The sequence below is a fragment of the Rhinichthys klamathensis genome, unplaced genomic scaffold, assembly GCF_029890125.1.
Source record: "Rhinichthys klamathensis goyatoka isolate OS25496 unplaced genomic scaffold, OSU_Roscu_1.1 h1tg000095l_1, whole genome shotgun sequence".
In the NCBI taxonomy this organism is placed as follows: Eukaryota; Metazoa; Chordata; class Actinopteri; order Cypriniformes; family Leuciscidae; genus Rhinichthys; species Rhinichthys klamathensis.
This window is the reverse complement of record NW_026606634.1, coordinates 1,788,667-1,815,634: the sequence shown is the minus strand read 5'-3', so window position 1 is coordinate 1,815,634 and position 26,968 is coordinate 1,788,667. Positions and strand designations below refer to the sequence as shown.

The window sequence follows — 26,968 nt, the reverse complement described above, 5'->3', positions numbered from 1 at the left end:
ATCCATCCACCCTAATGTCCATCTATTCATCCATCCAGCCACCCTAATGTCAATCTATCTATCCACCCTAATGTCCATCTATTCATCCATCCACCCTAATGTCAATCCATCTATCCATCTATCCACCCTAATGTCCATCTATTCATCCATCCATCCATCCACCCTAATGTCCATCTGTTCATTCATCCATCCATCCATCCATCCATCCATTCATCCTAATGTCAATCCATCCATCCATCCACCCTAATGTCCATCTATTCATCCATCCATCCATCCACCCTAATGTCAATCCATCCATCTATCCACCCTAATGTCCATCTGTTCATCCATCCATTCAGAAAAGAAGACAGACATTGTCGTTTGTTAAAAATCCAAAGCTTGTACTGTACAGACAATAAATAGTCCTTGCAAAGGTAAGACATGATTTCCATTCCTCATACTAACATCTATACAGCTGATATGAAACTCAAGTTTTAGTAGGAGCCCAGAAACGTTTGGGGTGTCACTACAGCACCAACACTGGTGTGGGAAAAAAGATTCGAAAGAGTCACATGCTTGATCCCCAATCCCCCCGTCCCGCCCCCCATTGGCATCAAAAAGCGACCATTTAAAACAGTCCATTACAAAAAAAAAAAAGAAGAGAAGAATGTCTTTTTATTCAAACAGTCTTCCAGCATCCCACGAGAGTCCCCTGAAGAGAATAAAGGTTCGATAACTCGGCTGAGAGGAGTTTGGAGGGTTTTGCCTTCTTCAGGCTGAAGCTCCAGAGACACGGTCTCCAAGGTTCACTAGCGCCCAAATATCAGGCCCTCCATGGAGCGCCCATGGACAGCCTCCTGAGGTCGTAGACTTCACAGAGATACCGTTAGCATATTCTTCACAGAAGAAACCTTGCTATGGTCGGTGGAACCTGCAGTGCGAAGGAAGAAAACACCTGTAAGTGCTGGCCGACCAAAAAACCAGCTATCATCCATCAAATGTGTATTAATAGAACAGCGAGTGTGTGCGTTCTAGACAGATCTGCGCTCGGCAGGACCTTGTTCAGCTATTTGAGCCCACAGAAATGAGGTCTAACGTAAAACAGACGTAAGCTAAATGTAAGCAAGCATTTGTTACACATGTCGGCAAGCGCTAGTGTGTGCTGATTCGGCACTTCAGAACAGATACAGCTATATTAAGAACAACCTCCCATACTGATCTACTGTGTGTGTCGCGCACCTGTATCGGTTACGCAAGAGACTGCGCAAGCAAGTGCTAATCTATCATCGATGCGGTGACTTTTCTGTGGCGAATACTTATGCAAACATGGAACAGTATATGGAAACAGGCCATGAACAAATACATGAAGAAGTAGAAGCACACACTGACCTTGTCAGGTGTTTGCTTGACGCATGGACCTCCATTTCATTGCTCTTGAACTCGTTCAGCTCTTTGCGTATCGCCGCCTGCGAGGCATAAACAACAACAATCTGATGAACACACCTGGCGCTTTATAGAAATGATATGGCTTACACAGAATATCAGTTCTGCAGAATACTAACGCCTCTAGAGCTTGTTTATTCACTACACCACCATTCAAAAGTTTTGGGTTGGAAACCAGGCTGCATTTATTGGATCAAAAATACAGTCAAAACAGTAACATTGATAAATATTGTTGCACATTAAAATAGCTGTTTTCTATTTCTGTTAAAAGAGCGGATTTTTCATCATCATTACTCCAGTCTTCAGTGTCACATGATCCTTCAGAAATCATTCTAATATGTTGATTTGCTTTTTAAGGAACATTTCTGATTATTATCGATGTTGAAAATAGTTCTTCATATTTTTGTGGAAATCGTCATACATTTCATTTCTCAGGATTCTTTGATGAATAATAAGTTTTTAAAAAGCATTTAAAAAAATAGAAATCTTTTGTAACATTATAAGTGTCTTTACTGTCACTTTTGACCAATACAGCCTTGATTAATAACAGTATTAATTTCTTTCAAAGAAGTATTTTGGCTATAATTTGATAATGCAGCGTGGAACTGTTTAACACACCATATACTTTTTATAACTTTTCCCCCCATGATTGTTTATAAAATTCATTAATTTATTTATTTATCTATCCTTTTATTGATGTGCTTAATAACATATCAGGATATTGTAGATCCATAAGCCCTAAAAAATTTTGGCAACTTTTTGGCAGTATTTTAACTATTTAAACATTTTTTTTATGTTATACGAGATTCAACTCGTTTTTTTTAAGTCAGTTTAATATCATTTAAGTTTAAATGACTGTTACAACCAAGTTGATAATACTTGAAAATGTAAGTTTTTAAGTTGATATAGGTCAAAGTTTTTTTTTACAGTGTAGTATTTTGTATTTTATATTATATCAAATGTAAAATGACTGGTCTTGTGTGTGGTGTCCTGTAGGGGGTGTGTGTGAGTCCATAACACACACACACCTTATCTGCAGCCGACAGTCTCGTCCAGGGCTTGTCTGCTCTCCTGTCGTAATCCTGAGCTTTGGCCACTTCCACATAATCACTGAAACGGATCAGAATCTTCCGGTCCCGCAGCTCATCAACAGTGGGCCGCTGGTTGAGCTGGAAACACACGAGAAAGAGAGAGGTTTAGTCAAACAGCTGCACAGTTAACAAATGATGAGCTGCATGTTTCAATCTGTTGTAATGGCAACAAAAGACACAGACTACAGTTACAGTAGGCTCATGATGAACTCATTAACTCAATTAGTAATGATTCAAATCATTAATATATACATTTATTTATTTGCCATTGGTGTCTTTTTTCATTCTTCTGTTTCTGCAAAGCCTCTCGAGGTTTAGTTTAAATGATTTTACCACATAAAGGGGCTTGTGTCACTTTTTTTGGCTTAATGGTTTAATAAACATCAATCAATGCTTTTCCATTAACTTCAGCATTTGCGGAATGCAATATTTGCAGAGTGGAGGTATTTGTGATTTTTCTCTTAAGAATTGTAATCTTGTCCAATTGTTATCAACAATATTCTTAAAAATATTTTTTATAGGGTGACATAGGGAGTTTATAGGTTCATGAGCCAATGCTGCACATGAGTGACTAAGCAGTGACTATGAGTGCATACTACATATGACAACAGAGCCGATATGTGTGTATATGTGTCTCTGTCAGGATTCACACACCTTTCTGTTCAGCCTTTGTTTGATTTCTCTTCTCTCCTCTTGTTCTGTCTGGTCATTCCTCTCTGCAAATCCAACAACAAAAAACACACAAACACATGAGAAGAAGCACACACACCGTCCACAGAGGTACAGACAGATTAACTTAATCCAGCGCACCACATGAAGAGCACGATTCACTCAACCTCACTCGTGTACGACTGCTAGAGTATCAGTTTCTTTAAGCTATTAGATTCTCTTAAAGATGCAGTAAGCGATTTCTGAAAAACGTGGTTGAAACTGGATTGGACTGAACGCCACACAACACACCATGTTTTGGATTGGATGTAGCCAATCAGTAGGGGGCGTGTCCACTAATGATGAGAGAGGAAAGAGAGTGAGCCAATCAGCAGTAGGGGACGTGTCCACTAACGATGAGGGAGGAAAGAGAGTGAGCCAATCAGCAGTAGGGGGCGTGTCCACTAATGATGAGAGAGGAAAGAGAGTGAGACAATCAGCAGTAGGGGACGTGTCCACTAACGATGAAGGAGGAAAGAGAGTGAGCCAATCAGCAGTAGGGGGCGTGTCCACTTATAATGAGGGAGGAAAGAGAGTGAGCCAATCAGCAGTAGGGGGCGTGTCCACTTATAATGAGGGAGGAAAGAGAGTGAGCCAATCAACAGTAGGGGGCGTGTCCACTAATGATGAGAGAGGAAAGAGAGTGAGACAATCAGCAGTAGGGGACGTGTCCAATCATGAAAAGGGAGTAGAGAGAGAGAGAGTGAATCAATCAACAGTAGGGGGCGTGTCCAATCATGATGAGGGAGGAGAGAGCGTGAACTAATCAACAGTAGGGGCGTGTCCAATCATGATGAGGGAGGAGAGTGAGTGAACCAATCAACAGTAGGGGGCGTGTCCAATCATGATGAGGGAGGAGAGAGAGAGAGTGAGCGAGATTTGAAGAAAGACTGTAGAAAGAGAAATGCCTGAGAGACATCACAAAAGAGAAAAGGAGGCCAGAGGAGTATCAGAAGGGTTATGATCAGCATTAATATTAGAAAAGCTTCCCAGTGCTGGAAAGACCTCAGCGGGATGGCCTGAAAACGGACACTGAGTAACATTGGTTTTGCTATGATACACAGAACCAAGATATGCAGTTGTTGTGAACAATGTGATGAAGGGAGGGGTGTGTTTGTTTGGGTTGATTTCAAATATAAAGTGTTTCTCAGAAATCGCTTACTGCACTTTTAATTCAAATGTCAGTATATATTATATTCAAAATGTATATATAATTTTTTTAATTAACATTATTAAACCAATATTCTTATTTTTTTTTTCTGGTTTCCACGTCAAACTCATGTTCAAACCAGATCTGGTGAGCATGTGTGTCGGCAGCTGTCCTGAAGACCCTCGTTCACCACAGCAGAGCGCCAGATTACCGCATTTCTTTGATAGGCTTTATTCTTTCACAGAGCAGGATAACATTGTTCCCTTATATCTCCCTCTGTCAAATATGTGGATTATCAGAATCTGTGCTGCGGAGGACTTAACAGCCGCACGTGTTGATCCACTATGATTAAACTGCGATAAACCACTTTGGAAAACGCTTTTAATGTTCCAATTCTTTAGGACACTCTGCTTGTTGCTCGTCCTTGCTTTGACTCTTAAAAATAAAGGTTGTTTTTTGGCATTGATGGTTCCGTGTAGAACATTTACCATCGTTCTTTATAGTGGAAAAAGATTCTTTAGAATATCACAATGATTACTTCACTTTAAGAAAATGGTTAGTGCTTCGTTAGCACTTTATTTTACAGTCCTGTTCTCCATGTACATTCTGTGCACTTATTATAGTAATTACAATAACTAGGTACTAACCCTAAACCTAACCTGTAGTTACCTACCCAGTACTCTCATGCAAGTACACATAAGTGTACGTACTGTAAAATAAAATGCAAGCAGAATGTTGTGTCTGAGCTTCTGTTCTTGCCTGGAATGGCAGTTGTGTGAGAGTGTGTGTCAGCACAGATACACACACAGGTGCCTAGGCTCTGCTAAATAAACAAGAGCCAGCACAAGTGTGCAAGGTTTGTAAAATTCCTAAAGAAAAGCCGAAACAGAAAATAGATTTTAATAGATTTATTTTTATTTTTTTATTTTTATAAAGATCCTAATAACCAACATGACATCATGACTTTGCGTAAACATACACGCCACTTTCAATTCAAGTGGCGTGTTATCTATACGCATTTTGAGCTATCCGCGTGTATGTCCACGCCGAAATCTTTTGCGTGTATGTCTACGCCATTAAATGTCCGAGTGATTCCGCGTGTATGTGTACGCCGTTAAATGTCCGAGCGAAACGAAGCAAAATCTATATCTACATCTGTGGAGCGATATTTCTTTTCCTAGGATGGTAGGAGAAGACTCATAAATGGTATTAACCCCAGTGACGGGTAGGTTTAGGGACGGGGTTGGGGTAGGTCATATATTTATATATACATAATACAGTAATATAACGTTAAGTCAAAGGCGTTGATAAACACGCTGAAAAGCGATTATGCGTGTTGATAGCACGCCAAAAATGAAAATACGAATTGGCGTGTCATACATACGCCATTTCATGTCTGATTTATATTTATTTATTTATTCTTATTTATTTATTTTTTTACGTATGTTCTTAGTATTATTAAAATAGGGGTTGTATGCTTTAGTTAATTTTGTTTGTGTATTTGTTTTTAGTATTATCATTATAGGGTATGTTTTAGTTAATATATTATAGGTTATAGAATGCTTTAGTGAAAGTTTTGTTGAATGTAGTCAGGTATAGATTGATGTTGTCTGTGTGCGAGGACTGAATGTGGTTGATGTTATTGTAACAAATCTAATTTCCTGAGAAGGATTAATAAAGTATCTATCTATCTAAATAATCAATAATTCATCAAAAAAGCAATTATAAAACAGTTAAATGAAGCTGTGTTTCTGCTCATGTGTAGATCTGTGTAAGAGTCTGTAGCCGCTGATATTATTGTGTCAAGCTCCTGACAGATGATCTCTTTATTCCAACCTAATCTGATCTAAACATGTATAACCTCATGCTGTTCATTAGATTTACATGGAATATGAGTAGCTCAAATTCATTTGTCACTGGAGGACTGTTTATGTGAACTGAAAAATTCATAAAATGAGTAAGGATTATTTAATTCAATTTGATGGAATTTTACTATAAATTGAAATGCATAAATCTTGAAAAAAGACAAAGGTTATTTGAGTGTACCTGACCTAACTCTTAAAAATGACTTTCGTGGTCTTTCCTAATCCAGTCAAGCAGTTTTGTTGAATACATCCAGTTCATTTAGACATGACCACACGAAGTAGACTTTACATTTTCCCTGACAGAATTGCTTTACTGTAGGCTAAATAAAAATATACACTTTCTTTTAAACATAGAGTAGTATATATGAATTTTAAACACGCAAAGTGTGACTATAACAATAACAAAAACACAGAAAAATCCATTATAAGTTACAAAACAAAACAAAAAAATCCATGGAAAAGAAAGTAGTTTTTGTATGCAGCTCTAGTCTTTCTCTCATCTGACAGGTGTGATACTCACGTTTGAGGATGTTTCTGCTCTCCAGCTCTTCCACTGCTGGTCTCTGACTCAATCTCCTGCGGAAAAACACCAAAATCACGTTCTGGACCATTTTCACGCAATCTCCAAAAGTGTCTGTGACAGTCTGTGATCAGTGTGTCAGTGGGGATCCCGCGACCCGCGCATGTTACAGGCGAACCCTGCGTCCCATCTCGCGTCTAAACATCGCCGAGGATCATCGCATCTAAAGCTCTTACACCTCCACATTTAGTATTATCTGTGCTGGAAACTCCCTGATTTCACGGAAGAAACCGAACGGCACTTGTTCATGGGTGCGCGCGTGCTACACGAAAGCCTCATCGACGAAGAAATAAGTAGAAAGTGACGGGTTGTATTAAAAGGTAATAGAAAAGAGTGAAAAAGAGACAGAGATGAGCATCTGGTCCTGAGTTCTCCGAAGTCTCGGAGTGGTGTGATCCCGGAGATCCTTCACGCATCATTTATAAAGGGGGCGGCGCGTGCGGGAGAGATTCCTGCAGGAATATGCTGCAGTCAGGGAAAATACAACCTCTGATGGATGCTTTAATATCCAAACACATCTATGCTGATTTCAACAGAACAGCGGAGAGGTATAGAGCGATAAAGCAAAACAATTCAATTGCAACAGGACACTATTGTTCGAAGGGAGAAGGATCGTTCACTCGGGATAGATCTGTTTCTAAACGACGCGGTCGAGACGAGAGACGTGTTGGGCGGGGCTTTCATATTCATAAGAAAACATGTCAATTATGTAATCGTGTTAAATTAATAACTTCATTTGGTTTGAATCAGCATTGGCATATTTCCACACGCTTCTCTGTCTGAGTCTGAGAAGTCTCAAAACATGAAATATCTGCATATTATAGCCTAGTCCAAACAATATAGCCTAATTGTAGTCCAACTACATCAGTGATGAAAGCATCCGGAAGGATCGGATGGTGTTGTGCCCATCACGCAGAGAGTTGTGATGGTGTTAAAAAGAAATAGATTTGACACATTTGTTGCATGAAACAAGACTGATCTTGTGTTGTCAACTTGTGCAGCTCGGCTAACAATGATAATAATAGTCATGACTAGTTGACATCCAGGGGACATTGCATGGGGCTCTAGGTTTCACATCACTTCTTGACTGATAGATTCACATGACAGCTGAAGTATTCTCTGTTCGCCCACTTTAATTGTCACATCATGACGCCATAAATCATAAACAGCAGGCTTAAGACTGACTTCATAAACACAAACTGCTGTTAAAAAATGCAGTTCCAAATAAGAGATGGATATTTTTAAATCCTGCCCGATTGGCCCCGATCCTGGAAATATTATCTGTGGGAAGATTAAACCGAGCCATGCGGGCCGGAAGCTCAGCTGTGATACCATATTCACTGAAGCCTTTAAAGTCAACATGAAATCAAAATTGACTATTTATTTTATTTTTTTATGGACTATTATTTTAAACGAATTCCATCTCTTCTCTTCTCTGATGACGAGGGCGGAGCAACCTGTCACTCACATGAGATCAGCCAATAGCAAACCACAACCATCCAATCATCCAATCAATTCCCCATGGACAAAATCAAGCCCCGCTCACATTTGTTCTTGTTTGAGAAGCCGTTTCACTCGGATATACAGCACAATAGGGAAGACAAGACATGTGCAACTTCTGTTTCATGCTGACTAAAAATTATTTTTTTCTGTTTTTCTCAGTCGCTTTGGTACATTTCTCGAATCATCCTCGAAATTTGTAAGTGCATTTCTCAAAACAATTCATACAAATAGCAAAACACCATGGATTTCCTGCAAAAGCCAGTCTCTTTCTCAAAATCCTTAGTTCATCACTCAAAAGTACATATCTGTGTCAGTGAACATGTCAGTGCCATCAGAATGACAAGTCCTTGTGTCGTTGTGTACGGATAAGACGGTCAAATTGCTTAATCATGTTGTCAATATAACAGTGTACTCTGGAGGGATGGTCTGATGTAAACTATGGATAAAGTTTTGATGACAATTATTGTAAATTGTAGGTTACACACCTTGTATGTGGGAGTTTGATTGCAAGAGACTGGACAAGATTCACATTTACGCTTTTACTGTTTGTACTGTAATTTGTTGACAGACCATGTCGTTGCGATACAGAAAGGAAAAGACAGCATTCCATCGCACAAAGAAAAAAAAAGAAAAAATCAAAAGTAGAAATGTGAACAGGACAGATTTAGAAAAAAAGTCTAATGGAAATGTATAGAAATATGCGTGATTATGACAACTTGTTCAGGGATCAACTATTCAACAGAGACCCATTATAATACATTTTGATCAACATGACATAAGCGATTGATAATGTAGGAAACAGCAGAGAATATAATCATTTGGATGGATGTACCAAATCATTTGCAACTTGTTCAAAGAAATGAGAAACTGCTTTTTTGATGTGCACAAGTGACACAATGATGTGAAGATTGAACAGGTTGTTTTGAGAATTTCAATTCTGATCTGAGAAATGTACCAAAGCAAAACTGTAATAGAGGCTCTTCTCAAAAGGCGTTTTGTTCTTTTGAATACAGAACGCCCTGCAACCCTTCTTATTCAGACACACAAACGCCCCAAACCCTGGGCTCTCGCTCATTCCTGAATAACTTCCTCCACTTATGAAACATGAGGGATTGATGTATATTAAGTGACCCTGCGATGTGTCAGAGCGATCAGCGGTTTGCAGGAACAGCTCCTGATGTGAGTGTCAGTGAGTGTTCGTGAGTCAGCCTGGATCTCACTGGATGTCATTGCTCACTGAGATGTGCTTTAATGCCCGAGCCTCGTCCCGGTCCAGCCAGCGCTCTGAAGGGGTTTCAGACAGTCACTGGCAGCATGGGTGGCCATTATAGCTTTGATTGACGGCCTAGTGTGTCTAGGACAGCCTGAGGGACAAGCATGCCAGGGATCATTATAGAAGTTTACATCCATGCTTAAGAATGGTTTGAGCGTTTATGTAACTTCCGGGGTGCTTCTTCCAGTGTTATTTGGTTTCCTGACTGCATGTTAAAAATGAGATGTACAAGACAGATGAAGGAACGGAAATCTTGTCTGTGCTGAAAAAAAAAAAAAAGGTGTATAAACAATTTCACTCAGAAATTTCACAAATAATTGCAAAGAATGGGCAAGTAGCACATTGAATTAAATGTGCAAACTTTGAAGTAGAAAGACTGAAAGAGTATTTTCTTGTAAAATGTACTGACAAATATACAAATAGACAAACAGACAGACAGACAGACAGACAGACAGACAGATAGATAGATAGATAGATAGATAGATAGATAGATAGATAGATAGATAGATAGATAGATAGATAGATAGATAGATAGATAGATAGATAGATAGATAGATAGATAGATAGATAGATAGACGGATAGATAGACGGATAGATAGATGGATAGATAGATGATAGATAGATAGATAGATAGATAGATAGATAGATAGATAGATAGATAGATAGATAGATAGATAGATAGATAGATAGATAGATAGATAGATAGATAGGGACACAGACAGAGAGATGGATAGACAGACAGACAGACAGACAGACAGATAGATAGATAGATAGATAGATAGATAGATAGATAGATAGATAGATAGATAGATAGATAGATAGATAGATAGATAGATAGATAGATAGATAGATAGATGATAGATAGATGGATGGATGGATGGATGGATGGATGGATGGATAGACAGACAGACAGACAGATAGATAGATAGATCGATGGATAGACAGACAGACAGACAGACAGACAGACAGACAGATAGATAGATCGACGGATAGATAGATAGACAGACAGACAGACAGACAGATAGATAGATAGATAGATAGATAGATAGATAGATAGATAGATAGATAGATCGATGGATAGACAGACAGACAGACAGACAGACAGACAGATAGATCGACGGATAGATAGATAGACAGACAGACAGACAGACAGATACATTCACATGAAGATGTGTGTCAAACAGAAAGGATTTTGAGCCCAATTCAAAATGCTGTTTCTACAGTTTAGTAAATATATATAAATAAAGGCTTAAACATGAAAGCAATTTTACTCTGAGCCCTCTTTCAATAATTCATCAAATCTGGCGTCTGACCCCAGGTCTGCTCTTTAGAACAGAGCGACACATGAGACAAAGAGCCTCTGCGTGACCGTCACTGGATCAGTGTGAGCTCTCATCTTCAAACACACACACATCTACAGTCACTCTCAATCTGAGGAACTGCACAAACACATGACACAACAAATCCAAATCATCAATTACAAGAAAATGGATTTATTGACACAAACGGCCCACTCTTCAGAAAGGATGCTTGGTTTACCTCAAATGCCTTATAAACCCTATAGAAAACATATTTATACTCTATCCAGTCAAGATACTAATTGCTTCACGCATTGTTTTTGACCTATTCAGCTCTTTCCCTAAATAGATCGTATCCTCTTGTGGCCAGAACTGGGAATGAACACAAATCGATTTGCTGTTGGGTTAAAACAATGTCTGCTATTGGAGGAACTGTCTATTTGTGGCCCACAGAGCAACTCGGCTCTTTCCAGTCATTGATTTTCCAATACTGAGATTTTCATTGGAAACAGCTTGGTGGATTGGGGCTGTATGAGATACTATATTACTGTATCTGTGGAGTCGACAAAACATCATTCCTTTCTTGCTGTATTTGGATTGCTATTTTGTTTTTTGTTATTTTGTCATAATTTACCATATTTTTGGTAACACTATGAAGATTCAATTAGTTAGCATAATTTCATGAATTAACAATTAAAATTACTTAAAAATCATCTTAGTTAATGTTAATTTCAACACTACTACAGATTTTCCCGCTTGAATGTTGATTATTTCCTCATATTCTCCATTTTTGCGGCTCGTCTCTTCCCAGTCTGTCAGTAACGCTCTGTTTAGTTCCTGTCTCTGTGAAGCCCCTCCTCCTGAAAAGCACACTGTGCTCTGATTGGTCGGCTGGATCAGTGTGTTGTGATTGGTCGAGCGCTTCGAGTGTGTTTGGGGAATGTCCCGCCCCTTACCATAACCTCCAGTTAACACACTACTAACTGACTCAACCAGGCCCCGCCCCTTTATTCTGCGTATGAATTATTATAATGAGTAATATTGTGACGTGTTCGTTCCCAGAAGAAACTCAAGACTACAATGGAGGCGTTTCAGGAGTTCAGAAACACTAACACTGATATAGAGAAGAACTGGAGCTTTTTCATGCTCAAACAGCAACATTACACACTAAACGCAGATCAACATTAGAAAGCATAAGAGATCTTTAAACAATGCATTGATCATTTTTGGTTAATGTTAGTCAATGCATTAGGCTTATTATAAAGTGTTACCATATTTTTTTCACACTTCTGTTGACACATGCTCTTTGAAATAACGTGTATGAACTGTTCACAATAAAGCCAGCAGTGGATTTTGAGGAAATAAAAAGAGGGTCCTTCTTGAAACAGGACAAAAGATTTGTAAAGCTTGGTGTTGAAGATCTGGAGTACGCAGATCTGATGCAGAGGAATGTGGGCGCTCATAATTAGTTGTGTCTGGTATTGTGCCTCTGATGACTTAATTAGCAAGTGTATTCAAATGTAAATATAGCGCTTTCACTGTTGGATGATCTGTGCGGCGACAGCGTGTAATTCCAGGATCTGGGCTTTTCTGGAGTTGTAAAGACGATGTCACCTTCGGTTGTAGCGTCATATGCACAGTCACTTGTGATATCTATAGTTATGAAGCATCCCAAGCATTGGGCCGTAACCTGGAGCTTACTTTAGCCCAGTCCAGAAACACACAGTCAATAATCCTGCAGCGCTGATGGGGAAACTGGTGCAAACCGGCAAACTCCATTACAACACGCCACTAGTGAAGCCCTTTGAGATGTGCACAGGCCAGCTAGACGCTCACAGAAACACTAATAAAGAGCGGACACATGTGCAAACAAGCAACATGTTCATTCAGCACAGAGGGAACATGCACACTGTGAATTGTACTGAACATTTTGTTTCTGCCATGAAGGAAGAAATAAAGTCAAACAATCGGGGACGACATTTGATCACCGTGTAACAGGACGGCTGTTTGTGCCTTTGCTTTGTAGGTTTTACTGTAAAGAGGTTTTCTAAGGAACCGCGATTAATATTTCAGAGAGACTCCCCTACAGTGCCACACATCTAGCTATTATTGACTGGCTGCTGTTGCCTAGCAACTCCAGCTGCCATCGAATGCTCTGGAGAGGGTAATGATCCGGTGTGTGTGTGGGGGTGTGTGTGTGTGTGAGCGCGAGTGCGAGTCGTGAGTCGTGCTGAGGTGATTTGGGCTATAAATGGCTGATTCTTTAAATAGAAACTGAAGTCTTGGGTGTTTTCTGGAAGGAGGAACTATTCCCTAGCACTGTACAATACGTGACATCCATGCAATAGGCATCAATTTATAGTAATCTCATATCGATTTTTTTTTCTCTACACAAGGCACTGCAGTTTTAAAGATGCAGTCTCAAAATGCACTGTGAAATATAAGACATCATTCATTCAGTTTAAACAATAAGATTATGTAACGGTTAATGTACAGTTTGCTGATGACAGGGTGGCCATCTGATGTTAAACTGCTTAAGAAATAATAAATGGGCGTGAAATATACGTTTGAGTTGTAATAATTGTATTATGCAAGCAAGAAGAAGAGCATATGCGGAGTGATGTGGGAGATGTGAGACACAGATACAGAAGGAAAACATTTGCGACGTTTTGTTACACAATTAAGCTGAGAACCGTGAAATAATACAGTAATAATGATTTTTGTTCTGTTTTCTGTTCTCAAAGGCATTCATGAAGACAACACAGCCAATTGTCTTGTTCTAATTTTGTTCTAATTTCACAGTTATATCATGTACACTGAATAAAATGCTGTCAAATCGATTAATCGCATCTAACAAAAAAGTTTATGAAATATATATGTGTGTGTATATATATACACTGTAAAAATTATCGTGATTTTAACGGTAAAAGACTGTAAAAATGCTACAGTGAAAAACTGTTAATTGGTTAACAGAAAGTTTCCTTACTATATACGGTAAATAACTGTGATAGATCTAACGGTACATTTAATGTAATTTTACTGTAAAATACCGTTAAATTTACAGTTTTTGAAAGTGAAAAGAACAACTCATTGTATAATTTACAGTGAAAAAACGTAAATTGACATTCCCACACTTCCCTGCGTGACACTTCACATTTGATGTATTTTTGTTTAAATAACTATGTTTCTTCTTAGTTTTCTTAGTTCTTTTCTTATCAGTTATGTACATTAGAGTTTTATGTTACATTTAATATTGTTAAATTAATGTTTATTGCATTTTTTAAATTTCATGTGTTACCATGATGCTGTTTAGTGTTTGTGCGAATCACACTGTACTAACTTTCTCCTGAAACAGCTGCTTGTGATGAGCTTTGATTTATCATGCGACTTACATCACTGCTGTGATTATTGTTGGTTGTCATTGTATTACAATGGTACAAAACAGATATTAATACATAAATAGGTTGGAAAATTAACATTATATCAGATAATGAAATACGGTTTATTACTGTAAATTTTAAGTTAAGTCTGTAAAACCAATAACGTCTACTCTGTACCATATTTTTGACGGTAAAGTTCTGGCAACCACAGCTGCCGGTATTTTACCGTAAAAACGGCATTTCATTTTTTACAGTGTATTTGTACACACACACACACACACACTTGCATATATTATGTAAACACCAACTTTTGTGTTAGATGTGATTAATCGATTTGATAGCATTAGAATAAAACAAAGATTATTGGAGTATGCTTTACCAGAAAATACCGTTTCTGTCTTTACTTTAAAATTTCCTGTTTAATGCAATGTGTTACTTGCTGTTTCTAATTAATCGTGAAATTTACTAGCAATTTCTGAGTGAAAATTGTTTCTACATCAAATTGTTTTCAGTGTAATAGTTAAAGAGAAAATATTGTTTAACACTTTTTTTGTGTCCTTGTTACACGTTACATATTATGTATAGTTACATGCAACTAACTTTAAACAAAACCCTCACCCTAACCCTATAGTACATGTAGTTAATTATTATTACTCAGCACTTAAATGTATAATTACAGTGTAACAAGGACACCTTAAAATAAAGTGTAACCAATATTGTCATTATTTACTCACAATTATGTTGTTTTAAACTCAAATAATATAATTTTTCAACAAAAAAAAAGCTAAATCCTTGCATAGCAACTTACATTTCTTTTTTTCTTCCTTACACAAAGCATGTGTGTCTTCAGAAGACTTGGTACTGTATATAGTGTTTCGTGATTGAAGTTATATAGTGATTTATACCGTGGTCTGTCTGAATACTCGATTCTGATTGGCCGGACAGTGTGCAATAGAACAGTTACACACACACACACACACACACTGGAGTGTACACAGACTACTGAATCACTACATTATACTCAGTAAAGAGACAGTAACGTCGCTGTTTTTGAAGTAACATTTAACTCGTTTAATGCACAGATATCCGTGGATTGCGATTATCCCTTACTTAAACTATGTGTTCACTACATACTCTAAAGGTTCAGTGGGTTCTATTTAGAACTCTAAGGTTTGTGACTCAATTCTAAAGAACTCTTTATGCTAGAAAGCTTCTAAATAAAGAGAAATTACAGATTTTTTTTTTTTTAATTCTAGTGATAATGTATGTTTAAAATAGAACTAAAACAAGATTAATTACTTTAAACTGAATCCATGATTACACGATGGGAACACTTAAAAGGTTCTCTCTGACATAACCCATATAAAACCTTTTCTTATAAGAACTGTTGTTGTATAGAAAAGTGTGAAGAACTAATGTCATAATGTACATTTTGGCGAGCTGTCATTCGGTCCCACTCAGATCTGCTGTTTGAGAGCTGTTGTCTCATCAGAATGGAGCGCTGACAATCAAAGATTGCAGCAGAAATCTGGTTTGGTGGAGCATCTGTGAGTGGGAGTTATTTTAACACCGAGCCCTCGCCTCAAAACTGAACAGCCAGCTGTCTTCATCTCGCTTTCTCTATCTCGAGCTGGGCTGTGCTCTGCTGAACGTTCATGAATAATTCATCAGCTCTCCTGTCTATATTTAGCTTCAGCCTGAGTCCTGTGGAGAGGCCGGCATCACTGTTGGAGAGAGAGCTATTGATAGTAAGGTCATCCCGGGAGGGGCTCGGGATCTGCCGTCCCGACGGGTCACAGGAACGACGTCAGATCGTTACGGGAAGCCAAGGTGGATGAGGACCAGCGGGTCACTACGCCAGGATTGGACTGGGAAGTGTGGGTACGAATCTCTTCCCTCCTGGAGGTAGCAACAGTGACGTCGAGGATTGATCCGGAGTCCTGCTGCAGTTTTCCAGTGCGACTGACAATGCAGCAGGTTAAAAATAGCATCCGAGAGGAATCCCCCTTCCCCGCCAACACACTGCTCTGCTCATGGCGCAGTCTGACACAACTCACATGCTGATGTGCAGAACACAGTGTTACACAACAACACACACACAAAGACATTATACAACAGAGAATTGGGAGATCATGTCAGTTGATTTGAATGACCACAGAGGTTGATTTCCTAACCATGCTAAAGCAAAGCGATGCAGTTATATAATACTGGCACAATAAAACAACGAAACAAGCTTCAACAGCAAACCATGCATTCGCTATGGCAGTAACGCAACTGACAGAGTGGCTAATTAAATGCGCAAATGTGGCCAAAAAATGAGTTCTCAATGTGAATTTAACAGGACATGTTTTTTTTTCATTGTGCTGTGAAAATGCTAATGCCATTGAAGCTGTATCATTTAATCTGCTTTGTTTATGGTGCCAACGTGCCTCAATCATAACTAAAGATTAATTGACAGGTGTTCCCCTTCACAAGCTTCCCAATATAGGTTAATCTTAGGGCTGGGCAACGATTAACTATTAATCGCATCCAAAATAAAAGTTTGTGTTTACATAATATATGTGACCCTGGACCACAAAACCAGACATAAGATTAATTGTTGTAAATAGAGATGTACTGTATGTATCATCTGAAAGCTGAATAAATAAGCTTTCCATTGATGTATGGTTTGTTAGGATATGACATTATTTGGCCGAGATACAACTATTTGAATATCTGGAATCTGGGGGTGCAAAAAAATCGAAACATTGAGAAAATCGCCTTTAAAGTTGTTCATATGAAGTCCTCGATGTTGCTGCATCCACTCTCACAAATAAATTTGATGAACTTCAGTAGGAAATATCTTCACGAAACATGATCTTTAAGTAATATTCTACTGATTTTTCATTTTTGGCATAAAATAAAAATCGCAAATTTTGATACAGTGTATTGTTGGCTACTGCCACAAATATACCCGTGCGACTTATGACTGGTTTTGTGGTCCAGGGTCACATATGTGTGTGTACTGTGTATAATTATTTTGTATATATAAATACACGCATATGCATGTATATATTTAAGAAAATGTGATATTTATATATAAAATATTTATATATAATATAAATTATGTATTATAATATATATATACAAGCAAATATTTCTTAAATATATACATGCATATGTGTGTATTTATTAAACACAGTACACACACAAATATTATATAAACACAAACTTTTATTTTGGATGCGATTAATCGTTGCCCAGCACTAGTACAGGTGAAATTCGAAAAATTTGAATATCGTGCAAAAGTTCATTTATTTCAGTAATTCAACTTAAAAGGTGAAACTAATATATTATTTAGACTCATTACATGCAGAGTGAGATATTTCAAGCCTTTATTTGTTATAATTTCGATGATTATGACGTATAGCTTATGAAAACCCCAAATTCAAAATTAGAATATTGTGAAAAGGTTTTCATAAGCTGTAAGCCATGCTCATCAAAATTATAACAAATAAAGGCTTGAAATATCTCACTTTGCATTTGGATATATATAATAATTATATAAATATAAATTGCCATTTAGTGCTGTATCAATGCATGCATCAATGAAAGAAAATGGCGAAACTGTTGCACCAACACAGCAATGAGAGAAAACAAAGTCTCCAAAAATCTCAATATGAAGCACTCATTATGATTTTTTTTTCAAGACCGAATGATTGATACTTCAATGCAACATAACAGAGAACTTCATGAAGTCTCCGGAGCCATATAAACCACTTCTCAGCCGTAAAGCTGTCCTCGTGGAGCTTCAGCAAACTGGCCAGAGCAAGTGAGGCGACCGCTGCAAAACAAGGCATCCGTTTATGTTGACCAGTCATTCTCGTTAAAAATGATTTCCCAGCACTGGACAAAAGAGACAATGTGTGTGTCGTGTGCACGCTCCCCTGCTGTTGTTGCGCACGGGGGATACACACCTGTGTTTACACACACCACACATGGAGAGCTCCGGTTACACAGCTCCTCACAGCCTGACTCACGGCTGGGTCAAGAGAGCCGAGAACACTCTTCTGTTTCACACGGCTTTCTTAAGTTTCTTCCTGTAAGACCTGGAGTAATTAAATACCGTTATAAAGTCCCCTTCATATCTGGCCATCCACGCATCGCCGTGTGTTTCTGTGTGCAAAACCTTGATCTAGGACACAGATGTTGTCTTTTTTAACCTTTACAGATCCAGGGATCTTAAGCCAACCCACTTTTACTCTCTGGAACTGTTGCGTGTGGTGCAAAAATGACAAAAAAAATTATTTTTATTTCAAGAAGTGTAGTTACTATATTTTGTTCGATAATGTTTTTTATTTAATATGTTGTATTTTTAGGGAACTAAATTATATTTTTGCATTAGTTATATCCAATTCATTAACTTTTCGTTTTTGTTTTTACTTAAACATAAATCTTGAATGCTTTGGAGCACAGACTGAAGTTTGGTCTCTTTTTAAAGACGAAGTGAAGTGAAAAAAGTGTTTAAATAAAGTGACCATGAGAAAAAGTTTATAACTTATGAAAAATGCACAAAAATACCATTTTTAATTTTTATATGAAAACTATATTTTCCAAAACACGCTTTACTCTAAAACTATGAGAAAATCAAAGCCATAAATCTAAATTTGAGATTGATTTCTCAAAAAATTCGTTTTCAGTTAGATTGTGTTTGGCAACCGTATACCGAACGTTTCCACTAGAGGGAATTTGCCTCCATTTCATTTCCAATGAGCTCATTTTTGATCGAGGATATTAATTATTTTTAATCGGTTTATGATCTGTTCACTATTGCTAATGCTCATACTTAAAGTTACAGAGTTACATCTCAAGGCTGGAATACACTAGGCATCAAGCACTTGCCGACTGGTTACAGAGGAGGAACTGGGCATCACTAAACGGCTGAGGATCACAAGCTAACGTACGTCAAGTCATTCTGAACTCGTTGCTAGAAGACGCGTGATAAATACAAATGTTCTAAAATCGGCTCAAAATATCAAACATGTTTGAGATCCTCCGACTGGATGGAATCACAGTCTAATGTCTGTGTCTATAATACACTATGCGATTTTCTGTGAAATCTGCCGAAAGATTAGCTCTGACTTTAAGCAACTAGCATCGACTCCTCCAGACTGTTAATCGGTTAAAAATCTGGGCAAAAATCATATAGTGCATTCCAGCCTTAACCCTACGCATAAAACATAACTCATCTCGCACGTTTGTGATGAATGTTACCTCAAATCATACGGTTTGTTGACAAACCTAGCAACCATTCACAACACATGAATGATGCAATCACTTGCATTTCCGTCAGGAAAACTAGTTGAAAATTGGTTATTGTGGAAAGCAACCACTCTAAACTGCAATATTTTCTTTGTTTTCTAGTACACATATCTAAACGTTTAAAATCAAGATTTACTTGAGAAGCAAAATGACTTAAGATATTAGCTCTTGTTTTCTGAAGAAAATCATCAAAATGACGCGAGTTTTTGGTTAAAACAAGAAACAAATATCTGCCAGTGTGGTCAGAAAAATAAACTTAATTCAAAGGGAAAACAGGATTATTTTTCTGACCACATTGACAGATACTGTATTTGTTCTTATCTTAAAAAAACAAAATTTATTTGATGATTTTTTCAGAAAATAAGAGCTAATATCTTAAATCATTTAAATCATCTTGATTTAAAAATGTTAAGATATTTGTACTGGCAAACTAATTTTTTTGCAGTGCAGTCTCACCCCACGCATCATCTGATGCCCTTCATGTGCTGATTTGTGTATAGTGATACAGTTCAGAAGGGTTCGCCACACACACACACACACACACACACACACACAGCGATATGTAACACCCTGCGGATGAGGCTGAGAACAGCCTGACCTGGGATCAGTTTCTCTTATCACCTCAAAAAAGTTCATGGTTGCGATTGTGTGCGGCATCGATCTCCAAGCGCTCGGTTGCGTAAGCCAGTCCAGTGGAGGCCTTACATAAGCTGTGTGTGTGAGGCCAGTCTCAGCCTCCCAGTGGGGTGTGTGTTACCCATCCGAGAGCGACTGTCAGCGCCTCGGAGAACTCACACACACACTCCAGAGGGGCTCCTGTACACTTACACCTGTAACAACATGACATACGGTAACCCTTCGGCCTAACCGTGTTTATAAAGCCAACCTTTCAGTTCAGAACGTCCAGATTCCAACAATGGATTGTCAACAATGGACCAAAGATCATAAACGACCATTGAATTTCCCAGAACATCATCTCATCTCAAATTGCTGCTAAAGGTGTGGTCGCATTTACTCTTTCTCAGTGAAATGCTTTTGATTGGGAGTTTTGCATAAGGACGAGAAAGTTCCCATGTTTAAGTTGCTCGTGTGAATTCACCGTCCGACAGAAGTCTGCGAATCTGTGAAAGCTGTCCAGTTCATGAATGAATTATTCTTTTGAACCGGTTCTTTGAATCAGTTCACCAAATCGGACTGAACGGTCTGAAACATTTCATGGCTCAAGTCAGCACAGTTACTCAATCAAACTCACTTCCAGACGTGCCTGACAGTCACTCCATCTCGAAATGAGCCTATGATGCCGGACTCATTCAGCGCTCCAGTTAATCCAACAGTACTGAGAACAGTCTTTCGGGAACACCTGACATGCTGAGAACTGTGTACGAGGGTTTCATAACGGGGGAAAATTATGGGCTGAAAAGCATAAAGTATAACAAATAATATTGTAAATATAACAGGAGCTCGGATGGCAGGAGCTCTCGAGTTAGCAGTTCTCTCTCGAGTCAAGAGTCGCTAATGTTTATAACGGTTCTCGAGTCACCAGTTCACTGAACTGAGGTCAAAGTTCAGACTCGACCGTGTCCATGAAGAACCAATGAGATCCTGACTTGAATGAGGGGGGAATATAACGTTTTTTTTTTTTTTTTTTTTGGTTTCTCATGGTTTATTTAAAAAGTTTGATTATGTTGATCAAGAGTTTATTCACTATATGTGCTTTAGACATGTAAAACATTATTGGGTGATTTAATAATAAAATTGTGTATATGTGACATCATTGTGTGATTACGTAAACAAACTGGTGAATGGTTTTTGAACCGGTTTATTGAAACGAACTGTCCGAAAGAACCAGTTCACGGGAAAGAATGGGACTTCCCATCACTACAATGGACCATGGGCCTTTATTACCATTGTCACTTAAAGAGAAAAATGAGATCACCCTCATGCCATCCCTGATGTACATAACTTTCTTTCTTTAGATGAACACATCGGGGATGGCATGAGGGTGAGTGAATGATGAGTGAATGATGAACTATCCCTTTAAGAGCTGTATATAATTGTATGTAATTTGAACAAACATCTAACATATGAATCTTCAGTGTTTATCTCATGCTGCTCAAATCATGTGTCTGGTTGAAGAGAGCTGTGCTGTTACTTTACTTAAGCAGACAAACTTTAAATCTTATACTATAATCTGGTAACTTTTATATATTATATATATATATAGTTTGATTTTTAATTATTTTGATTTACAAGATTAACAATGAAAGTAAAAATTATGCATACTGTATATACATATCAACTATATGCTACATAGCGTACAGCTGTATACTTATAAATACATTTCAGCGTATATTCTTAATTATCTATCTTGTAACTTTTAAGAAACATCCTTCTTATTACTGACACATTTGTCACATAGGTGTGAAGTATTGTGGGTGTGTCTACGTAGAAAATGATTGTGGCATGATGCGACACGAGGCCGAGGCTCTCACGCGGAAACACACCGGGAGCACGAGAGAGAATATCAGAGGAAGGTGAGAGCTCTGCTGATCTCTCGCGCTGTGAACACACACACTTATCCCGTCATCCCTCCACGTGTGATTCTGCTGCAGAAGAACACTGAAGTTCAGGAGACATAGGCGGATCAATGACATTGAGTTTGATTTAAGAGCATTTTATTTGACATTATTAAAATATTACTGTAACAGGTCAACCAATGGTGTGAGTAGTGGTGTGCTATATGGATCGTGTAAGATGATATTGTAATAATCTTTTTAATGATGTGCGATCTGACATTACAGCGTATGTCACTTGCTTTGCAAAATCCAAAAAGAACCACAGCCTGAGAGTGCACATGTTTCAGTGCATGACGTGGCCTTTAGAATGCAATGAAATTTAAGATATACAAAGCTATTGTTTCATCTATGAGGTGTGTCATATTTATACTAAATTATAGTTAAGCAATATCACACAAGCAAGGGTGCTGTTTTCCCCAAATATCAGCAGGATTGTGAATGTTATATTGATTTTATAAAACAGTTCAATGAACAATAGTTGTGTCCCAAATGCCCACTATGTATGTACTTATACACTATGTACTTATACACTATGTACTTATACACTATGCACTTATACACTATGCACTTATACAAACTTATACACTACGCACTTATACACTATGCACTTATACACTATGCACTTATACAGTACACTATGGACTTATACGCACTTATACACTACGCACTTATACACTATGTACTTATACTTTACACTATGCACTTATACAGTACACTATGCACTTATACACTATGCACTTATACACTTTGCACATATACACTATGCACATTTACACTATGAACATATACACTATGCACATACACTATGTACTCATACACTATACACGTATACACTATGCACTTATACACTATGAACTTATACACTACGTACTTATACACTATACACTTATACACTATGTACTTATACACTATGCACTTATACGCTATGCACGTATGCACTATGCACTTATACAGTATGCACTTATACACTATGCACTCATACACTATACACTCATACACTATGCACTTATACACTATACACGTGTACACTATACACGTATACACTATGGACTTATACAGTATGCACTTATACAGTATGCACTTATACACTATGCACTCATGCACTATGCACTTATACACTATACACGTATACACTCTGCACTTATACGCTATACACATACACTGTGCACTTATACAGTATCCACATTCACTATGCACTTATACAGTATGCACATATACACTATGCACTCATACACTATACACTATGCACTTATTCACTATGTACTTATACACTATGCACTTATACATAACGCTATGCACTTATACACTATGTACTTATACACTATGCACTTATACACTACGTATTTATACACTACGAACTTATCCACTATGCACTTATACATAACGCTATGCACTTATACACTATGTACTTATACACTATACACGTATACACTATGTACTTATACACTACGTATTTATACTAGAGCTGCAACGATTAGTCGACAATAAAAATTTGTCGACAAATATCTTTGTTGTCGAGTAGTCGTTTGATCTCACGTGACCTAATGTAAGGGCCTGCAATATTGCGATTTGACCGCTACGGCGCTGTAGCGCTAGAGTGTAGTGCAGCCCTTACAAATGCTATTGCGGTAGAAGAATAAACAGCGCGAATTATGACAGTGCAAACGAATCCGAACTAGCAAGGTTTGGGAAAGTTTCACAAAACTTAAAATCAAGAATGCTGTCGTGTGCAATACACGCATGGCGGAACTTGCTTTTCACGGGAGCACAACATGCATGTGTGCAAGAGGAAACATCCCAGCACAAGAGGCGCCGGTGAGAGGAGAGTGTTCTCCAGCTGGAGCTTACTAACCAGCGGTAAATCTCTTTATTAGAGAATGCAATACTACTAATAATAGTAATAATATTATCAATAGTAATATAATTACAGTAATGTGATGACTTATTTTGCATAGAATAAAGCTTGATCGAGCTTAGGAGTCAGGGCTGTTTTTATTATTGTAACACTATTAGGTATTATAGTCTTATCACTTGCCTGTATTTTGTTCAATAATCATGAAGACTTACAAAACGAGATGTTATATCCTTCCTATGATATAGGAAGAATATCACGGCAGTCACTTTTTCATACTGTAAATTAAAAGGTGAATGAGAACGTCTCTGTCAGCTCAATTGTCATGTAAAAAAAAAGATTGTAATTTTATACTTATAATAATTGTTTGTAGATTAATATTTTACCATTCTTTGTGTCCTGAAGTAAATGTCCTTTTTTCTGTTTCAGTTCTAAGAAAAGCAGTGGGCCTATTAAACAATGCTTAGAGAGCATGTGTGTGTGATTTGAGTTGGACCGAAATCTGAAAACTTAAAGAGAATGACCTGTTTAGTTGGCTCAAAGTTCATTAAAACAACTATTTCAAAAGCTGAAGTGATTTCCTTTTTTTATATTATAGTTAGACTCAGAATATGTACTGTATAACTCAATGTTTTAACTAATTGGAAAAGCTGAATAATCGTTCCAAACTTACTGATTAGTCCGCAAAATAATCGACGAATAGTCGATTAATCGTTCTAATAATCGTTAGATTAATCGATTATCAAAATAATCGTTTGTTGCAGCCCTAATTTATACACTACGAACTTATCCACTATGCACTTATACACTATGCACTTATACACTATGTACTTATCCACTATGCACTTATCCACTATGTACTTATACACTACGTATTTATACACTACGAACTTATCCACTATGCACTTATACACTATGTACTTATACGCTATGCACTTATACACTATGCACATATACACTATGCACTCATACACTATACAATTATACACTATGCACTTATGCACTTATACACTATGCACTTTTACACTATGAACTTATACACTAGGTACTTATACAGTATGCACTTATACAGTATGCACATATACACTATGCACTTATACACTATGCACTTATACACTATGCACTTATACACTGTGAACTTATACACTATGCACTTATAATATTATAAGTGCTATATAGCACTATGCTAATATTAGTCTCTCTGTTTATCCCGAGGTTTACCGCAGTCCGCCGGACCCAGGCCGTATCCAGATCTGATGAAGGACCATTGCCTGGACACGACCACAACGCAGTCCTGAAGTGTCAACTAGTCTCTCCCCAGTGAAGGCCTCCTTCCCTTTAACTCTGTACAGATAAAACGTTGTCGGGATAATTCCGGTTCGCGTGGCTACGCGGAAGAAATAAATAATTCTTTATTATTCATTTTTAAGGCCAGACAAGTGGTTTGTTGAGGGTTGGTTTGTAAAGAAAGACTACACGCCTGCGCACATATATATTCAAACGCGCATATCTATAGACTAAACACGTGTTGCGCATGTGCACGGAGGTTTGCGCTGAGGTAACCTTTTTTTTTATATTTTTCAAGGCTTGCACCTTGTAATCTATTTCAGGGAGTGCGTTCTCGAGACACCAGGCACTGTTTTGTGCAGATGAGCGGGCCGGAGCGCGTTGAGTGTTTTCTGTTAGAACGGTGTTGTGTAAGCGGACCCTAACTTAATAACTAATGATCTTTGCAACGGAAGTGAATCAATCAATCAAAACTAACTTTAGCTGGAAAATAACTTTATTCTAGAGCTGATGTAAAGCCTAAACAATCTCTGTTACTGTAATTTACTATTATCACTGTAAAGCTGCTTTGAAACAATCTATATGGTTAAAAGCGCTGTATAAATGAAGGTGACTTGACTTGACTTATGCACTATGCACTTATACACTATGTACTTATAAATTATGCACATATACACTACCATTCACCATTAGAGTCTGATCAATTTAATGAATGATTCAATGGATGAATGAACCAGCCGTTAGAACGAATCGTTTGAATGAATGACTCACTCATTAAGACAGGCCTGTGTCCGAATAGGCCCATTTCCATACCGCATATTAGGCGAAAAACAGTATGTGAGCCAAGTAGTGTGTCCGAGTTCATTGTGTTCATAAAACAGTGGGTGAAAAGTACCCGGGTGACCTACTACTTCCGGCGAGATTACGATGGACACTTACTATCCCATGAGGCCACGGGAGCGATGCAACGGATGCCGTACGTCACATGAGAGTGACAAAAACTAAATCTTATAGCATTATTTATGCAACTGTAAATGAATTCAAGCCAATTCTGAGCTGAGTCTGTGTAAAAACATATAAATGCCACTTCAGATGCAGTTTCTGGAAAGATAGATACCATCACAAAAACAAACTAAATATAGTATTGTTATCGACAAAATCCCATTTCAAATAAAATATCAATAACCCCATTAAAATCTAGTTCACTGTGTACAAACTGAACGGTGAAGCTCAGGAGATGTTTGTTGGGTTAATCGGACCAGACAGTAAAGCCCCGCTTTACATAACAGAGCAAAGCTTCCATTAGACACTCTTCCATTCTCTCTCTCCGCTCTGTTCTTCTTACTCCAGCAACTCCCCAGTTATTTACAACCGCTGGGATTACACACAATGTTCTCCATTAATATTTTATTAGTTCACTGATAATCACAGCTGAGGAGGAATACATTGGAGAAGAGCGCACACTGGCAGAAACTGCTGTTTATTACCAGTCACGGAGGAGGCATAACCAGTTAATGACTTAAGTAACTTCAGCAGGAAACATAAATGACAAACAAGTCCGTCTCATGGGGATGCTTGAATTATGCAACCACTATACACATAAATAAATAAAAAACACAGGAATCCACCTTTGTGACAAGAAAACTGGAAGCGAAATTCAAAGTGAGAATACTAAGAGAAAG

The 26,968-nt window shown here is 37.9% G+C and overlaps 1 protein-coding gene across 1 annotated transcript in view; it reads right to left on the bottom strand.

The window, feature by feature from the left end:
- Nucleotides 1–359: 359 nt before the first annotated feature.
- The window catches only part of phactr3b (phosphatase and actin regulator 3b), a 79,209-nt gene continuing 52,600 nt past the window's right edge, over nt 360–26,968 (bottom strand). The window contains exons 9-13 of the mRNA XM_056252525.1: nt 6,757–6,812; nt 3,168–3,229; nt 2,451–2,591; nt 1,369–1,445; nt 360–910 (exon numbers count right to left, since the gene is read on the bottom strand). Of these exons, the coding sequence (XP_056108500.1) occupies nt 895–910; nt 1,369–1,445; nt 2,451–2,591; nt 3,168–3,229; nt 6,757–6,812 (352 nt within the window). The 3' untranslated portion in view covers nt 360–894. The remainder of the gene's footprint in view (nt 911–1,368; nt 1,446–2,450; nt 2,592–3,167; nt 3,230–6,756; nt 6,813–26,968) is intronic.